Source organism: Ceratotherium simum, chromosome 15 (genome assembly GCF_057802395.1).
Source record: "Ceratotherium simum simum isolate JZ-2026a chromosome 15, ASM5780239v1, whole genome shotgun sequence".
Lineage (NCBI taxonomy): Eukaryota > Metazoa > Chordata > Mammalia > Perissodactyla > Rhinocerotidae > Ceratotherium > Ceratotherium simum.
This window is the reverse complement of record NC_141914.1, coordinates 11,027,600-11,046,594: the sequence shown is the minus strand read 5'-3', so window position 1 is coordinate 11,046,594 and position 18,995 is coordinate 11,027,600. Positions and strand designations below refer to the sequence as shown.

Sequence of the window (18,995 nt, the reverse complement as noted above, 5' to 3'; positions counted from 1 at the left end):
CTGAAGGCATCAGTTCACTCAGTAATTAATATTTATAACTATGATCCTAAGTTGTCAAGATAAGGATAATTATGAAATATAGCCTTTGTTAAAAAGCAGAAATGTGTGATATATGCTACACATATTTCCATCTGAAATTTCAAAATGTAAAAATGGTTCAATGACGTGGAAAATGTATACATGCGGGATTCATTCTTGACTGCTTGATAAATAAGGCACCCAATACAAGTGTGTATATTCATGCATACACCAATATATACACATATTTGGTAAAGAAATCTAGGATTACATCCACATAAAAGGAAGAGGGTATTTCCCACAAAAGGCTCCTGTTTAAGTAAAGTTATTAGTCAGAGGGTCCCAGACCTTGTTGTCTTGATGTTTGTATTTACAGCACTCTAAATTACTTACCAGGTGGGGCACACTTTTTATGGATAAATGTTAATTCCTCAATATCCACTCCTATGCTAGAGCCAGCTTACTTTCTAAATATAGCAGAATATAAAGAGTCAAAGACATCTGTTCATTAATTAAGAGCTAAGAAAAGATACTAAATAAACAGAGGTTAAATAAATGGAGAAAAAAACCAAAAGAAGCTGTTTCTAGAAACACTCTGAAATAATCCCTAAAGCCACTAGGTGTAGCTATATGCCCAAGAAAGAAAACAGCTAAAGGGATTTTAAAAGCAAAGTTTTATTAACCACATAGTCAACTTGCCTTAAATCCGATCTTCCCTTTGATTTAACTGTAATTCTCAATAACCAAGGAAGGGGAATGATTAGTATAATTAAGAATTATGACACAGCACTTATTTTTTTCCACAGGTGCAATTCAGATCGTGAAAACTGTAGACACAGAAATATGATCTAGCACCCTGATATAAAACAGATCAAGCCAATTAGATGCACCATAAGTGGTCTGGAAACCCAGGTTTCATCAAGAGCCCATTTCTGCTTCTGAAGGCACAAGACCACACACACTGGACTGTGATGGACACAGTCAATGAAAGGGGTAAGAACACTGGCTGTAGCTGAACTACATACTCCTGCTCTTGCTAATTCAAACACTTATTGATTACTCACTCCCTCCACAAATATTCAATAAACACCTATTATGTGCCAGCCACAAAGACTGCTGCTTTCAAGAAGCATACATTCACTCCATTTGTATGCATTTTGTGCTGGGGAATGAAATGATGACTAAGAGAACATGTCTGGCCCTTAAGTTGCTTGCAATTCGAGTGCAGGAGACAGCTACACGTGTAAGAACTAAGTGCATCCTGGTGGAATATTACAGGGCCCATGGGAGGATAGAGCAGCCTTCATTCTTTCTGGATGTGTAGAAGAAGACAAACAACACCTGAGATACACCTAGAAGGAGCAACAGAATCGTGGAAATGATGGGGTAACAGCAGGAGACAAAGTATGGAGGCAAGTGTCCTATGTGTGTAAGAAGCAGTGCTTTTCCCAGTGTGGCTGAAGATTAAGACGCCTGGGAGCGCAGTGGGAGATGAATCGGAATGAGGGAAATTTGAATTCTATGTTAAGAAATTCGAAAATTAGGCTAAAGGCAATGGGGAGCCAGCCAGGGTGTTCAGTCAGAGGAGCAGCATGAGAGACGTGTAGTTAGATGATTCTGTCAGTGGAGTGCAGGATGACCTTGGCTGGGGATGGGCTGGAGGCGGGAGACCAATTAGAAGGTTAAGCAATAAACCAGCTGAGATGCCGGGCCCCAATTAAACCAGCAATGGTATTTGCCAGGCCTGCAGGAAACAGGGCTGAGGGAGACGGGTTAGACAATGCCTGTGCTTCTAAGGTAGGTTAAAGCCTTTCACCGAAAGAGGGAATTTGAGAGAAGGGCACAGGTATAGGCGGGGGTGGGGCTGTCTGCTACAGGAGGAGGGGGTGTGGGGGTAGAGGATCCCCTTTTCAGAGTTCAAGTGTAAAGATCCTGTGTGACTCTGAGGCCTGGGGATCTGATTATCACCCTTGGTCAGCCTGACCAAGCCTTTCCTACAATTGGTGGCTTTTGCCAAGTATCCTTCAATGACTGATTATTTGATTTGCATTTAATGATATGATAATATGTTAAATGAAGCTCTGGAATGGACTTGAGCTTAAACATAAGTGAATTAAAATGTAAAGTTAGTCCTTCCAAACGTCGTGAAGGACTGCAGTGAGGCCACTCTTAATTAAACCTAAATGAGGTTAAGGAGAACCTGAGACTAGAGCCCTGCACTTGGCCGGCTGACAGCAGGCTGGGCCCCCCTGGAAGCACAACCAATTAACACCGCAGAGAGCTGAGTGCTCCCCCACATTAGAACACATGGCAAGTCATCGGGCTGAGAGGAGGCATCGGGCCCTGGTTTTACTCAGGGCACCAGGGCTGGCAGAGCACTGACGACGCCATGAGTGACGCCGTGAGTAAAGCCGTGCGGTGGAGCACGAGTAAGGATGCCAGAACTGACGCGAGGCCACTTCTACAAACAACAGCCACGGCAGCTGAGACAATCACAGCATCTCCCTCCCCGCATCTGATAAAGCAGGTAACAATGCTACTCCGCCTTCCTCACAGGACACGGTGAGAACAGAACGCAACAGGGCATATCAACACGCTCTCAACAGCAACGCAGCAGCAAGAACCACCCTTCTCCTCCATCCTCTTGTCCTCCACCCACCTCTTTCTATCCCACCTCACTTGCTGCCCACCTTCCCCGCTACCTCTGCTCAGGCAAGCTCATCCCCGTCTCACGCAATGCAGCCCGGGAACTCATCGAGGACAGATGCCTGTCAATCAAGTTGCGTGAAAGGACCTGATTCTCTGGGCTTTAAGGCCCACTGCTGAGACAGAAGAGGCTGGGCTGGATGAGGAGTTCCAGCTTAAACGGGCAGTGAACAGTGACATCAAAGGGGGAGATCCCACCAGGAAGAGACAAAGTTCAAAGAGCCCACTTGCTACTTAATGTAAAATTTAAATATAGTATATTTCCTCACAAAATACATTTAGAAGCTATAAAACTGTGAGAAGGGAAGAAAAGCTTTGATTTGGGGGTGACGGTGAGAGCTGGGGAGGGGGCTGGAATTCAGTGGATTTAAGGACCCTGGAACAGTCAAATACTGTAGCCTAAGAGAGGCACACGTCAAACAAGCTCAAATGTACCAATGGGTAGAAAATGGTTTTCCCCACTTCACTGATGTCAGAAATTATAACCAAGAAAGGTGAACACTCAATTTTATCCAGCTCTATATTTGTCTTAAATTTAAAATTCACAGTGTTTAAAATATGGACATAATCATTCATTCGTTTAACACATTAATATAATCATCTTTTCTCTCAGATTTCACCTATCTCATCATTTAACGGAAAATACATGGGTCCAAATCCTAAGATTATGACTTTCTCGCTCTATGACCTTGGAGAGGCTGTGTAACCTCTCTAGCCGAGTTTCCTCACCATGAAATGGGGGCCATAATAATAAAGCGACCTCACAGGGCTCGTGGGAAGGCGGAATGAGATGATCAGTGTAAGGGTCTGCGCAGAGCCTGGCCCCCAGTAAGCGCTCATGGAAGGCCCCTGTGAGGGTGCAGCACAGGACGCCCCGGGGAAAGTGGCTAGAGCTGAGGCCAGGTGGGTGGGGGCTGAATCACAAAGCCCCCTCTATTCCACACAAGACTGAAGCTAGTCCTCCTGGGTTCAAATCCCACTCTGTCACTGCATAGCTGCACAACCCTTCTGTGCCTCCATTTCCTCACCTAGTGGTTTAATACTTACTTACAAGGGAAATAAGACAACTCATAGGGTTTTTGTGAGGATCAAGAGTTACTCTTATGTAATGCACTTAGGAACAGCGCCCGGAACAGAGGAAGTGTTCAATAAATGCAAGCTGTCTTAACTACTTCAATCCTGTCACTGGTCCTGATCTCAAGTTGCTTCAAGTCTTCCAGATGAGTCAAGACTTACACATAGTATACAATGAGAAAAAAAAAATTTTTTTTGTGAGGAAGATCAGCCCTGAGCTAACATCCATGCCAATCCTCCTCTTTTTTGCTGAGGAAGATTAGTCCTGAGCTAACGGCCGTACCCATCTTCCTCCACTTTATGTGGGATGCCACCACAGCATGGCCTGACAAGTGGTGCGTCGGTGTGCGCCTGGGATCCGAACCCGGGCCGCCAGCAGCAGAGTGTGTGCACTTAACCACTATGCCATGGGGCCAGCCCCAAAAAATTTCTTTTAAAAAGACTTTTGTTATAGAGTTTATAACAACACAACTAAATATAATCAAGTGCTGAAATGTATAACACTGACAGTAAGAGCTATGAGGGATTAGGAAGAGGAGGAATGATATTTGGCTCAAGAAATCAGAAAGGGCTTCCTGGAAGAGGTGAGAGATTGATATTACAAACATAAAACAAAATATATTTATAATTCCTAAATTTCAGTCCTACAGTCATATCTAGAAATTTAGATACATGAACTATTTTTAAATAAATATTTTAATAATTTTTAAATTAACAAACGAAAATCAATGTGATTCCCTTTGAAGCCAGAAGTCTCACGTGAAGGGTTGCTATCTCTAAAAACCTGAATCTTCATACATCATCAGCTCCATGAGGGCAGAGACTGTGTCTAGTCTGTTCCCTCATGTGTCTGGCACATAGAAAGCATTCGATAAATACCTGCCATATGACTGAATCTGTGAAAAGATGACACCCAGTTCCTGGACCATTCAATTCTTATATAGCACGACCTTTACAGTCCCTTAACGGAGGTGTGCCATCATCTGCTAGCATCTTCTCCACTAACTCTGATGCTAACTTGGCTATTCTGCTGAAGTCACACTTCCTATATTGATTACTCCCAGGTATTAGAAAGTGTCTCCTCCTTGAGCACCTGGTGATGAAGAGAGTAAATTACAACTGTAATTTCCTACCAGTTTTCAGTGGGCAGGAACTCGGTGTGCGCACGACGCTGGTAAAGCATACTGGAGCCTGTAGGAGTAAGGCCTGATGTAATTTAAGCTTTCAAGTTAAGTATGAAATGCCTAGAATAACTTACGGTAATAATATTAGGTACTTGCAAGAAGGCTTTTCAGGAGAGTTAAAAATGCCTTACAGGTTTTATTTAATTAATCTTCACAGATGTCCTGGGAGTTAGAGGCACGCGGGTATTATTATTAGCTCCATTTTACAGGATGGAAGCAGAAAAAAGCGGCTTGATCGTAACTTTAGTGTCATGTCTTTTGGTTCCAACAAAAACTAGGCATTGTAAAATCAGGGCCCAAGGTCTAATGCACTTCCCACATATCTGAAAGTTTGCCTTAGTCATTCAACTAAACGGATGCTGATGTCTTCAAACCTTTCCATCTGCCTAACATTTCTTATTTTCCATTATTCCCCAAACCATCCCTTCTGATCTAGCCAAGATGATTTTCTGGTACCCACTTAGGTCTGATACTGAATGTTGCCCTTTCCAGTATTAATCCAAGCTGTTCTATATGTTTTATGTTAAATCACCTCCCCTTTCACACACTCTGAATTGTATTACTCCCTGCCTGTATTTATTTATTTTTGTTGAAGAAGATTCGCCCTGAGCTAACATCTGTTGCCAATCTTCCTCTGTTTTGTATGCAGGCTGCCGCCACAGCATGGCCACTGATGAGTAGTGTAGGTCCGCCCCTGGGAAACGACCTTGGGCTGCCGAAGCAGAGCGCGCCAAACCTAACCACTAGGCCACCGGGGCTGGCCCTCCCTGCCTTTATTTTTAAAATTTAATTTAGCTTTACATTTTTTATTAAAGTAACATACAACAGCATAGAAGATTTTTAATCTTAAAGATTACTTCTAGAAATTCTAGATCAAATACTTATATTTATTGCATTTTCATCTTAGATAATAACTCCCTGATATGAAATGTAAGGGCTTAACCCTCAATGTAACTGCCTTCTCTTTAGCTCTTCCCAGAGTTTGATGTGAACATTATTACTTTTATTTCTTCTATTTTTTCTTTCTTGATCCTTTAAAGTAACCAAAAGTGTATATGTTCACTTAAACCCCAGGGCATTCTGTTGAGCAGACTGGCTCTCTGCAGTCCCCTGCTAGCCTATTTTCAGCTGACTCTTACATCATATTTTATTGACTAAACAACTTCTGTTTGATTTCTGATTTAAATAAGTTTGTTAAAATCGCATCTTCATTGGAAACACCTCTTTCTATTTCCTTCACTATTATGGGGTTATTTCCTAATGAGACTCCTGTGCTATATTGCACCAAATCTCAGGAGAGACAAGCTGTGTCTACCACTCTGAGCCAGGGGTCACTCCGTTATGCCTATCTTGACCAACACATCTATTTTGCTTCCTCAATCCATAAATTCTTTAATGAAAAACACTGCTTTCTAAAATTTATCCCAAATATTTAATGCATTTCAGTGTATTCTGGGTATAAAGGAAATATAAGGCTGATCATTTATGAGAAAAATAAAAGAACCAAAACAAACCGTAAATGGAAATTTCATACCTTTTTTGCATCAGAGACAGAAAGTTACCACAACTGAAACCACAGAACCAAGCTCAATAACAGTAGCACATAAAAACATTGACCCAATAATGTCACAAATCTATTATGGTAGATTCAGAGTTAATCAGAAGACTAAGGAAAAAGAACACATTTTGTTTGTTATTTGTCCACTGATACCTCAAGAACCCACATTTCTCTCTAAAAAGTTATGAGCACTTCAGGTAGATCTAGGAAATAACATAGGCCAAAGATGCTTTGAATCTGGAATTTTATTATTTCAGTTACAACAAGCCTCTCTACCTTCTAGAATTGTTAAAAAAAAATATATATATACATATATATATATATATATTTATAACCTATATCAAAATTTCCATAATTAGAAACAATTGACTTTTGAGGACCTTTTCTATGTGGTTTTAGGTTTCAAGTTAGTTAACTTAGGAAAATCTCCTCCCTTTAAGAATGATATTTCAGAATAAGAATTCTGTCATGGCACTTTAAAAAGTCATTATGATTAGACCTTCTCTGTGGCAGAATTTTTGTAAAATGTCACTTTATTTGACTGGTCCTACCTAACAGTATAAACAGGCATGGTAATTGTCCCATATGTCAGAAGTATGAAATTTCTGTCTCTCTTTTTTTTATCTCATTATCCTGATAATTTTCCTAGAAACACATAAGTATATATTTGCTACACTTGTCTTATGCTGGTCACGTGCCTATGTATATAAGCCCCTGAAGTTCTACAACGATGGCTACATATTCAGAATAAGACTCTGCATAGAAAATCAGGCTAGATGAAGTCTACTGATACCCATGACATAAACTCTCAAACTAATTACATTTAGAGACAGCGTTATTTTATACAAATTACACTGCTTTATTGTTTCAGTATCTCAAGGTTATCTTCAATAATGACCTAAATATCTCTGAGATGAGGAGTAGGGATTATGAAGAAAGAGTTGTGTTCTTAGAAGTGGTTCTTAAAAACCTAACTGAGAGCAACTCCTTCCTTAGCATAAACTCCCTTCTCCTATAGGGTTCACTTCTTTAAGTCACTGGGCTTTCTTCGTTTCTTTAGCTTGAGAATTCTCAAAATGGTTCCCCTTTATCAGAAATAAAAGGTCGACCACCGCTTTGTTTAAACCGCTTGCATCAAAATTCTGCTGTTCTTAAAAGGGGGGAGGAGAACTTCTCACTGAAAAGAGCCCAGGAGGCAAACTTTAATCAAAGAAAAAAAAAAATCATTCTTTTCTTTGACTAGCGTTTCCATCTATCTGTAAGTTCTATAGATGTTTATTTGTTTACATTTGTTCACAACGAAGGCTAAAAAGAATGCTAACAGATGTTGGGAAGAAAAACATCTTTATAATCTAATCTGTTAGGAAAGATGATGCTGACTTTCACAACACAGTACATTCTTAGAAATCATGAGTCAGCCTGTGCGGAAAGGTCAAGTGTGCATTATTATTCCAACATTCACCTTTTGGAACGTGCTTGGGATACACCCAGGTGAGAGGCAGTCTGATGCTGTGAGGCAGCAGCCTTGTGTTAGAAAGCAAACTGATGCCGGAGGATGCTAGAGTGTTAGGATGCACAAACATGCTGAATAATGAGTGTGCGAAGGTTCAAAGTGATGTGTTTACTTTTTTCAGCTAAAGAGCAGTACAATGTAAATAACTACCAGTTCAGCAATTTACACATCTTTTGCTACACTGAATTGAATGGAATCAAAATAATTAAGTTAAATTGAACAACTGGTTAACTACTACGGATCCCAAACATATCTTATATGGTATCTTCTAAAACCACTATTTGAATAGGCTTCAACTGTGATTTGTATGGCATAGTCACAACTTTAAAAAAAAGAAAGTAAGAAGTATGTATCGGCAATAAAATTGAGCTGACTGCTATTTTGCCCTAAGTAGCTACTCTGGTTGGGGACTGAAAAATTTCCATCTCAAGAACCTGAGTGTGGTGAAATAACATGACCTGCAGGTTAATTCGTCTGGCCCCTGTTAAATGGGTCTGGAAAATAGAGGAATTCCACAAATGCAAACTATGCATGCTTAACTCCTACTACCTGCCCATCAAAATCCTACCTAAAAATGTTTAGCAAAAGCAGCTCAATAACTATACAAAGGAATAAAAGGTCATGCAACCAAAGTCATGAGGGCTTGGGTCCTTTTCGTTTTTCCATTTTAAAGAAACAAAACAATCTTGGAACGCCATGTTTTCTGATTTTCAAAAACAGGAGTTTGGATTCATTCGGATACCAGAGAGACCAAGTTTCACACTTTTTAAACTCATCTTTTCACTAGCAAGTCTAAATGAGAACATCACGAAAGCAGGGAATGTTATGTATAGAGTTGAATGAATCATACGACCCGCCCTACAGACCCAAGATACAGTCATGGCAAATGCTAATTATCTGTAAGGACATTACATTTCTTACTCCTAGGCTCTTGGAACCTCAAAATCTGCACCTGACCCATGTTTGGGTCCTCTTGGGCTTATTTATACCACTTCTGTTACCCTCAAGGCACAATATAATGCACATACAGATCTTATCGAAAACAATTAAACGTAAAGTTTGTTCATGAGCTGTAAACAATGAAACTACAGAACTAACAGTGTGAACAGAATACAAACGTCTGTGCTCTCGACCTCCAGCATGAGCAGAGTGGAGAGGGATGAGGGACCAGCTTACCTCTGGTGTGCCAAGAGCATGTTCTCCAGCTAAAAGCAGCATGCTCAGGCCTCCCATTTGAGTAGGATCTAAATAGGTCAAAAACAAATAAATCATCAATTTACAACCATGAAGCACCTATAATCCACACAGATTCAAAAAAGAATACTCACAGAGACTAGCAATCAGAAATCCAACAGAACCACCTATAACTTTTTATAGAAAACTTTCAAAACTCTTTATGTAGCAATAACCTGGCATATATGTGCTCAGTACCCATACTTGGTGAGCTTTTTAAATACCACTGTTGTCCCACCCTTCCAACATAATACTTTCTTCAATACCACAGCTGTTTAGAACATGAAGTATCTCCTAACGTGATGCTTCTTTCCTAACTGCATAGAGAATTTAGATGAATTTTTTTAAACAAAAGAGTGCTTATGCTTGTCTTCTAAGAAGTTTGAGATTGTGATTCTCTCATTGTTATTTCTGCCACGTGAAATCAGGGCTGATAAGAAGATCCAGGCTATCGGAGGAACCAGAGAATAGAGAGAAATTTTACAAAGGGGCCTCCAAAATCTAGTGGGCTTTGTTCAAATAATCTTTCTTTACAACTTTCAAGAACAAATTTAAATTAAACAATGATGTATTTTTGACATTTTAAATCTTAGAGGTATAGTCAGGCACTTCCTCAAAATATCTGTAAGATTTAACGGGAATCCTTTTTATATTACTGAAGGTCTTTGTCTTCATTCCTTCAATAATCAGCAGAAACAGAAAGACAAAATAAAAACAGCAGAGTGGCAGATCTCTGACTCAGGATTCTATCTAAACAAAGTAAGTATTATAGACAATAAGAAACCTAGATCCTTTAAGCTTCTGTTAAATGAATTAAATTTCAGAACTGTAATGAAATAACATATGTGAAAATGCCTCACTTGATGCCTATCCTAGTGCATATAGGTCCTCAATAAACGCCTTTTTAATTTTAGGAATCTCTCTACAATTAAAAATAAGGATCAGGCATACTGTTGCCTGAAGATATTTAGGAGTTTCTTTTCCTTTTTTGATTTTTTTGTGTGTGTGTGAGGAAGATCAGCCCTGAGCTAATAGCTGCTGCCAACCCTCCTCTTTATCGCTGAGGAAGATTGGCCCTGGGCTAACTAACATCCGTGCCCATCTTCCTCCACCTGTGTGGGATGCCTGCCACAGCATGGCTTGATGAGTGGTGTGTAGGTCTGAGCCTGGGATCTGAATCTGTGAACCCCAGGCTGCCAGAAGTGGAGTGTGCAAACTCAACCACTACGCCACCCGGCCGGCCCCTCTTTCTTGATTCTTTGTTTAAAGGTATGTATGCCCTTAAGTACATCTTTGTACATAGTCTGTCTCGAGAATAAATGCAGCAACTCGGACCACACCTTATATACAGTCAAATTAAAAAAAAAAATAGAAAAACGAATCTGAGGTAGTTTACAAAAAGAAAGAAAAAAAGGAAGAGGTTATTAGAGGAGAAAATGTGTCACCACGTGATCAGGTGGTCAAGAAATAGCTCAGTGTTGGAAGGTAGCCACATAGGAAGACACACATCCAGGAACACTGGTTGAATTGATGAAACAGGGCTCTTTGTTGTTGTTTTAAGATTCCATCCTTAATTAAATATTAAGTTTAAGAATTACTGTGGCTATTAAAATAGATATTTAAATCTACTTAAAAATAAAGATCAGGGGGCCGGCCCCATGGCGCAAGCAGTTAAGTGCGTGTGCCCCACTTCGGCAGCCCGGGGTTCGCAGGTTCAGATCCTGGGTGCGCACCGAAGTACTGCTTGTCACGCCATGCTCTGGCCATGTCCCATATAAAGTAGAGGAAGATGGGCACGGATGTTAGCTCAGGGCCAATCTTCCTCAGCAAAAAAGAAGAGGATTGGCGTCGGATGTTAGCTCCGGGCTGATCTTCCTCACAAAAAAAATAAAATAAAATAAAGATTGGGGGGGAAATGAATATAACAAAAAGTAAAAGTTTAATTTGGTTCTTTGGACAGCTAAATACTTTTGCTGCTGTCATTCTAGAGATCAAGAGGGTTGGATCATCACTTTGTAATAAAGATAAAAATGTGTTAGTTCAAATTATAAAGTAAAATAGGAACACACTTCCATGATAATATTTAAATTATATGCCAATGTGACTTTGCAAGAAGTTGCTATACAGATACTAAAACACAGACCAAGAGATTACCATCATCCTTTATATTAATTTACACCTATATAGTTATTTAGAAATATCAAAAATATATTTATATAAATAGCATGCTTTCCCTCCTCCAAAAGGGCTTGTACTAAATTAAATTCTACATAGCTTTTCCTTCATGGAAATCATACATTTGATTGCTCTGGGGTCATTCAAAATAGCAAAATCTCACAAGAAAAGGACTATTGGGAAAACAAGACAAAACGAGATTTCATGCTGAGCAAAAGCTCAAAGTGGCCTCTAAAAGCCCTATGGTATCTGCTAGATTCAAACAGCTAAGTACCATGTTTTAATTAAAGGCAAATTAATTTGCTTTCATTGTATTGAAAAGGGACATAACTAGAAAGGTCGGACCCATGTTATCCACTATCTACTAGCTTAACGAGGGTTCTGATCAGGGATTTCCACCACCCATCACAGGTCCTTACACAATGACATAACGTGAGGACGGTGTTCTCCCTGCCTGCGTTGTGCTTTGAAGAACACCGTTCTTAGAAGATGATCTGAAAATACCGTGATTGAAGTCTAGGTCCCACTTTCAATTTGTAGGTATAAAAGGTAGATGAGTAAGCTGTCACAAATGGTGCTACAGACAGACATATTTTATAGCTTTCACTAGTTTTTCTACAACTATTTTTGGTTTGTGAAGAATCATTGTATGCAAAACACCTACATAGACTGATCTCGATTTAGAATTGGGAGAAAAAGTAATGGAAGATAAATGATAATCGAAGGAATTCCATTAGAAGCCAATCATCCATATAGTCTTCTTTGGTCTTGATAACAAAATGTTTTATAAAACACTCCAATGATAGAATCTGGGAAGTCCAGAGAGCTCACCAAGACTACGAGCAAGTGGGCTGAAGCTAAAAATTGTACAAAGTGACAGCTAAAACAAGGAGAGATCTCTGTTTTGATTCTTCTGGGATATGTAGAAGCATCATTTTGGAAGCTCACCGGGAATCATATTATAGACACCTACATAACAATCACCTGAAGACCTTGTTCCCCCAGAATGCTGCCATTACGTTAGACTACATTTTGTAGGTTCATGTAGGACACCACCACATACTTGTTATACTATGAATCACACACTGAACTACCAAACCTCATTAGGCCTACTGGCTATTAAAAAAAATGAGGTGTCATCACAATGTTGCTCAACCTCCTTTTCCAAGCTTCCCACGTTGCAAATGGTTCAGTGCTCCATTTTGAAAAACATTTGCTTGTAATAATGAAACGGAAACCCAATAGCTCAAGACCAACTTCACTGCTTCCACCCTGCCCAATCTCCCAATTGCATCCTGCAAAATTCCTCTCTTGATTACTGCATTGCAACAGCCAAGGAAGACAGAGCCATTTGCAGGGGGAATATAAATACTTTATTTCATGGTAATAAATGCTTTAGCATTCCTTACCACCCAGAGAGTATTAAAGGTCCCATAACAAATGGGACCATCTGGAATTTTAAATTTGCCCAGCCCATACAGGAATGGGGGGGGAAGAGGGGGTAGGATGGGAATTCCCTCTAAGAAACAGCTGTCAGATCCATCTCAGATTTGTGATGGAGTTGTTTATATTCCTGCCCTCGATGTTTCAGATCCTCAGATAATCTACATAATTGTGGCTTTTTAAGTATCCACGACAACTAAGGTGCTTACTGGGATAGCTTAATAGTGTGTATGCGTGTGTAAGCAGTTTCGCTACATTTTAAAATTTCTTGAGCTCCTGACAATCTCCACATTGCCCTCCGCTTTTCCATAACATCAATGTCAGGAATTCACATATATTTATAATGACCACACCACTTGCTCTAGACTTCCTTTAATTATTTACACACATTCTACATATGTCATGTTCCCAAGCTTTAAGATATGCTATATATTTGCCATTGGTTATAAATTTTGCTTCGCTTCTCTCTTTGTCTGTATTATTCGTTAAAAATACTACCTAAATGTATTGCCACATCCTTAAAGAACAGGTAAAGATAGTGTCTAAACTCACCGGCCATTCCAAAGTTAAGCTGAGGCATTTCTTCAGTCTTTGCTTTCTTGGGGCTTGGTAAGTCTCTTGAAGAGTCAGATGGGAAGGCCCATAGTTTCTTTCGTGGATTGACGGTGGGTGTTGGGGATTTCACAGGCTTGTTTGTGGTAGGACACCATTTGTAGCCAGGATTTGCTTTCATAAACGCATCTTTATACTATAAATAAAGAATAGATAGATTTTAATTAACACATAGATATAAAAAGTTCTAATAGCTTTCACCTCATCCCCTCATTTAGATAATGAGTGACAAAAGCACTGTCAGTAACTTCTGTGGCTTTTCTTGCAGAAGAATGACCATCTTAGCACAAAGCTTTAGAGATAGGACATGAATTTATCTACTAGAAAGTTCATTTGTGGGATGAGGGTACAGAGACAGAAAATTTTGTATCTTTTAACCTTCAGGTTTTTGTTTAGTATCCAAAAAGCTGTCTGACCTTGATGAAGAGAGGGAGTTACTCGTAACGGAAAGAGACAAGAGCTGTGAAGGCAGAAAAAGCAGAGTTCAAACCCTAGCAGTTCCACTCAGGGCGATGATGATCAAGGATGGAGACCATACCCTCTTTGGGCTCAGCCTTAGTTTCCATTAACTGAGAGCAACACCACCAACACCCAGGGTTACTGTGAACAGTGATGCACAACGTGGCAACTATTTCAAAGCAGGTATCAGAATCACATTACAAAGTCAATATCAGGGTCAGTCACAAGATTCTGCCCACTGCTTAATTTGATAAGTACGGTAAAAATTAAATCTGTGCTTTGACATACTAGTAAGGGGAAATGCAGGCAAACTGAACAGAGCAAAGTAATCAGTTGTGGGATAAACGAACCAAGATGGAAAATGGGAGAAGGGGCCATGGAGAGGAAAGAGTACTGGGTGCAGAGTCCGATGACCTGGGTTCAAGGCCCACCTCTGCCATTAGCAAACCATGGACATTCAGCAAGTTGTTGAACCTTTCTCAGCCTCAACTCCTCCATCTATATTTTTTATTTATTTTTTTTTGTGAGGAAGATCAGCCCTGAGCTAACATCCATGCTAACCCTCCTCTTTTTGCTGACGAAGACCAGCCCTGAGCTAACATCGATGCCCATCTTCCTCCACTTTATATGAGACGCTGCCACAGCATGGCCTGACAAATGGTGTGTCCATGCACGCCCAGGATCCGAACCCGGGCCGACAGCAGCAGAGTGCGCGCACCTAACCACTACGCCACGGGGCTGGCCCCTCCAATTGTTTAATTGGGGGGGTGCTATCTAAAAGTCAAGTAGTATTTCTAGCTACTATTACAGTCTAGATCTTCTCAACAGAGTGAGAGAGAACTGCAACCCTGATGAGGTCCTCGTCCTTTTTTTTTTCCCCCAAAAGCCCCATTAGCTAGTTGTATGTCATAGTTGCACATCCTTCTAGTTGCTGTATGTGGGACGCAGCCTAAGCATGGCCGGAGAAGCAGTGCATCGGTGCGCGCCTGGGATCTGAACCTAGGTTGCCAGTATTGGAGCGCTCGCACTTAAGCGCTAAGCCATGGGGCCAGCCCAACTCCTCCATCTATAAAGCGTAACAGCACCTGCCAACATCCCAAGATTCTGTAATCAACACACGTGATCACAGATGTGAACGTGCTGAGAGCCGTGATGTGTGATGATGCAATTAATCCAGCACAAACTTGATGTCTTTCCTTGGAGATTTCAGCCTTCACTGACAATGTCTTCCTTTCTCCCTTATTTTTCTGTGGGTTTCTCCAGTAACCCTTTCTCCCAACTCTGCCACTTCTTCCCCCTTTCCTGACAACAAAATGAAATGAAATATATTTATTGCTATTCATTATATATTGCCAAAAGTTAAGTCATCAGATAAAATGTATTTTCCATGTATTTGTCAATCTGCTGGGTACTTTATTAAATTAATACAATTCTTTCAATTCCATAAGCTTGCCTTTTAAAATGGCCACTTGGTGTGTAAAATTAATGAATTTAGTATAAGCTCCAAATAGCTTTTTATTTAACCCAATAGGAAAAAAGTGTCCTTTATCCTTGGTGTAAGGAAAGTACAGGTAATCCAAATAACAAACTTTTTCTACTGCTTCACTTTAAATCATATAAACGAAAATTGTACTATAAATAATATAATGCCATGTTAACAGTCAATGGTTTAGAACTATCCCAAAGTTATCTTAATTCAAATTTTCTGAATAATCCATTTTTTTTACTACAAGCTGTACATCTGTATATTGATACATAGAGACATGTAGAAGGAAGGTAAGCATAAAACATGGTAAGATATAGTTCTACTTTTCTTACAAAAATAATTAAAATAGGACACAAGTTCAGAGTCAAACTAGAATTTACCATCACATAGCAGAATATATTTGGAGGTATCAAATATGATACAAGGGACACCGTACCCCAGCGCATTCACGTGCTTGGGGGGGTTTACATATTAAGCTGAGGCAGACAAATAGCCTTGCCTGCTGTCTGGAGGTGGAAAGTGACAAATGGCAGGAGGAGATGAAAATGGAAGGAGCAGACACATGCATCATTATTGTGTTCCAGGAAAAGGCACACGGGCGGGGTTTGTCAGATGAACAGTCATTTGGACAAAGGTCACCACTCTATAAAGTGACAAAAGACTTTCAAACAACTTGATTAATATATTTGTCACGAGAAATAAAAAAAAAAAATTGTTTCAGTAGTTTTGGCAATTTTTTAAGAAAGTCCCAGTTATGAAAGATGCTGGATGGATGTCACCAACACTCAGATTTCTTCTGTTTCTTAGGTGTCCCCTTCCTCCCTTCCAATGGTCATCTACTAGATACGTTCTTTCCCAGTATGCTATCATATCCTTTGTTAAGAATCACTTAGTAACTCTGTTTGGTGGAAGTCAATACATGTAACAGAACATGATAATACTGTCATCCTTATGAATGAATGATTACCAGCATCAACTATTTCTAAAGCACGGATGATACTAACAGAGGCCAGCTTAGACTAACGTGATGGGGAGCTGTGCTGAAGACAACACAGAGCAGTGACAATCACTGACCATAACCAATTCTCTTCCTCTGTCACATATTCCACCCACCCACCCCATCTCAGTGCTTTGTGAGCATCGACTCGATGACAGACACTGGTTAGACACCGGAAAGAAAAGAGCAGGAATTAGGGTCTCTGCCTTCAAATTGTTTACGATCCACAATTAGCTGCAAACATATTATTTTTTATTTACACATGGTCCATAAATCTTCCCCTGGCTCAGGCATGAAAAATGGTTCTGCAAAGGGTCTGTAAAAGGGGAAGCTACCTCTGGGTTGCAGACCAAAAAGGGCAAGAGAAAGGCCTAGAGTATGTGGGGTTTTACAGAAAATGGTAACTAAGGACTCACTATGAGGATCAATGCTCTGTAACTGTATCACAATATTAATCTTGCAGATTCTTAAATTCAATGTAAATGTTCAATACCAAGACAACCTTCATTAGCTCAATTGAGTTATATATTGAGCAAAGGGGTTAAGAATGTGGGAGACAGAGATAAGAATAACACACAGCCTTGTCCTTAAGGAGTGTAAAGCTTAGATGGAGATGCCATAAATTCATGTCAAGACACACAGGTCAACACAGGCAGTGGACGAATGCCAAGTGGGGGCGGAGGCAGGAAGAGCCTCAGGGTGTGAGGACGGCTGTCTGTCCTTGGAACTTGGCACCTCATTAATCACTTGCTCTGATTCAGCTATAAGAGACAACGGAAAGGCTTAATCGTCTGTTGTGATGAGGTTATTAGAAAGGGATTACAGAGAAGGCTGAGTAAGGGAGAAAGGAGGGAAGACTGTATACAGTCTGAAACAAACAGCTGAGTGAAACTATTCGCATGCTGGCCAACCATGTGGGCAAAAATCCATCATCACAGGATTAAAAGGGCCAAAGAGGGAGGCCCCATGGATCCGGATCCCCAGGGTGGGGCTGTTCACGCTTTGGCGGGAGGGAAAGCTCAGCTGTCCTCCAAGAACATCAACCATGGGCTACGGGTCCTATCTCGTAGATAACCAACCTCTCCTAAAAGACTGATTTTCAAAAATCTCTCACTAAAATAAAAATTCACCTCATGGCTTCCAATTTTTTTCTGCAAATTCCCAACAGATTAGATGACCTAAGTGAATCTACTTTACAGACACAGGTCCAGACTTACAAGGTGTTCAGTAAATGCTGGCTTCCTTCTCTGGGACTCCAACCATCACCACATTTCATTAGCAATAATAATAAACCACTATTATTCAGCAATGGTATTAAATACACACCCTTGGTCACAGTATTTTGCCTACCTCATATGTAACAACGGCGTTATTATATACCAAAAGACAATATTATGATAATCTTTTAAAAATTGGGTCACAACATTAAATACTTTTCCAGAACATTTATAAGAATGGAAATTAATCCTAAAAGCACCTTTATATTAATGAAAGATATCCTTACCAACTGTTCTCCAATTGTTTTTTTTTGTTTTTGTTTTTTATTTATTTACTTACTTTTCTTTACTTATTTATTTATTTATTTTGTGTGTGTGTGTGTGTGTGTGTGAGAGGAAGATCAGCCCTGAGCTAACATCCATGCCAATCCTCCTCTTTTTGCTGAGGAAGACCGGCCCTGAGCTAACATCCATGCCCATCTTCCTCCACTTTATATGCGATGCTGCCACAGCATGGCCTGACAAACAGTGTGTCCGTGCGCGCCCGGGATCCGAACCCGGGCCGCCAGCAGCAGAGCACGAGCACCTAACCGCTACGCCACAGGGCTGGCCCCTCCAATTGTTTAATTGGGGGGGGGGTGCTATCTAAAAGTCAAGTAGTATTTCTAGCTACTATTACAGTCTAGATCTTCTCAACAGAGTGAGAGAGAACTGTAACCTTGGTGAGGTCCAGTAATAAGGTACCCTGGGAATGTCTACACTAAACAAGACAGCTGATTCTGGTGTAAACATGTGAAATATCACCATGAAATAAAATCTACTAGAATTGTGGAGGAGAGATTATACAAGAAATTATCTGATATTTTAAAAAGAGATACAACACATTTTTTATTTTCTAACTCTGCAGGGGGCTAAGTGAACCCCTAACATAATAAATTGTAAGACAGCTGTACCTATTCCTAGCAGCAGGCAGAAACCATGTTATCCAGGCTGGAAGAGGCAAAGAAGATATCTGAGAAGTGGCACTAATCTGTACTTCCTTAGTTCTAGGACCTTTCCCTCACAAAAATTTAAAAATTATCATTTAGATAATAAGACTCCATAGCACTATTTGATCTGAATTATTGTTGCTGGATATTTTTAATAAGAAGAAAATTAATTAGACAGTTTTATGAGACAGGACATTGAATTAAGTTTCTGGGTTTTGAGCGAATAAAAATATTTTTTTTATACATTAACCTGCAAAACTTTCACAATAAAGCCACCCCAACAAAAATTACACACTTCAAAACATGACTTGACTAAGTGACCAGGGATCAT

General features: G+C 40.0%; 1 protein-coding gene across 14 annotated transcripts in view; it reads right to left on the bottom strand.

The window, feature by feature from the left end:
• Positions 1-18,995, bottom strand: part of BBX (BBX high mobility group box domain containing) — a 260,883-nt gene that overhangs the window by 65,220 nt on the left and 176,668 nt on the right. For all 14 annotated transcript variants that reach the window (XM_087439547.1, XM_087439543.1, XM_087439546.1 and 11 more), the window contains 2 exons: positions 13,457-13,652; positions 9,230-9,297 (listed from right to left, as the gene is read on the bottom strand). In XM_087439547.1, the coding sequence (XP_087295673.1) occupies positions 9,230-9,297; positions 13,457-13,652 (264 nt within the window). The remainder of the gene's footprint in view (positions 1-9,229; positions 9,298-13,456; positions 13,653-18,995) is intronic.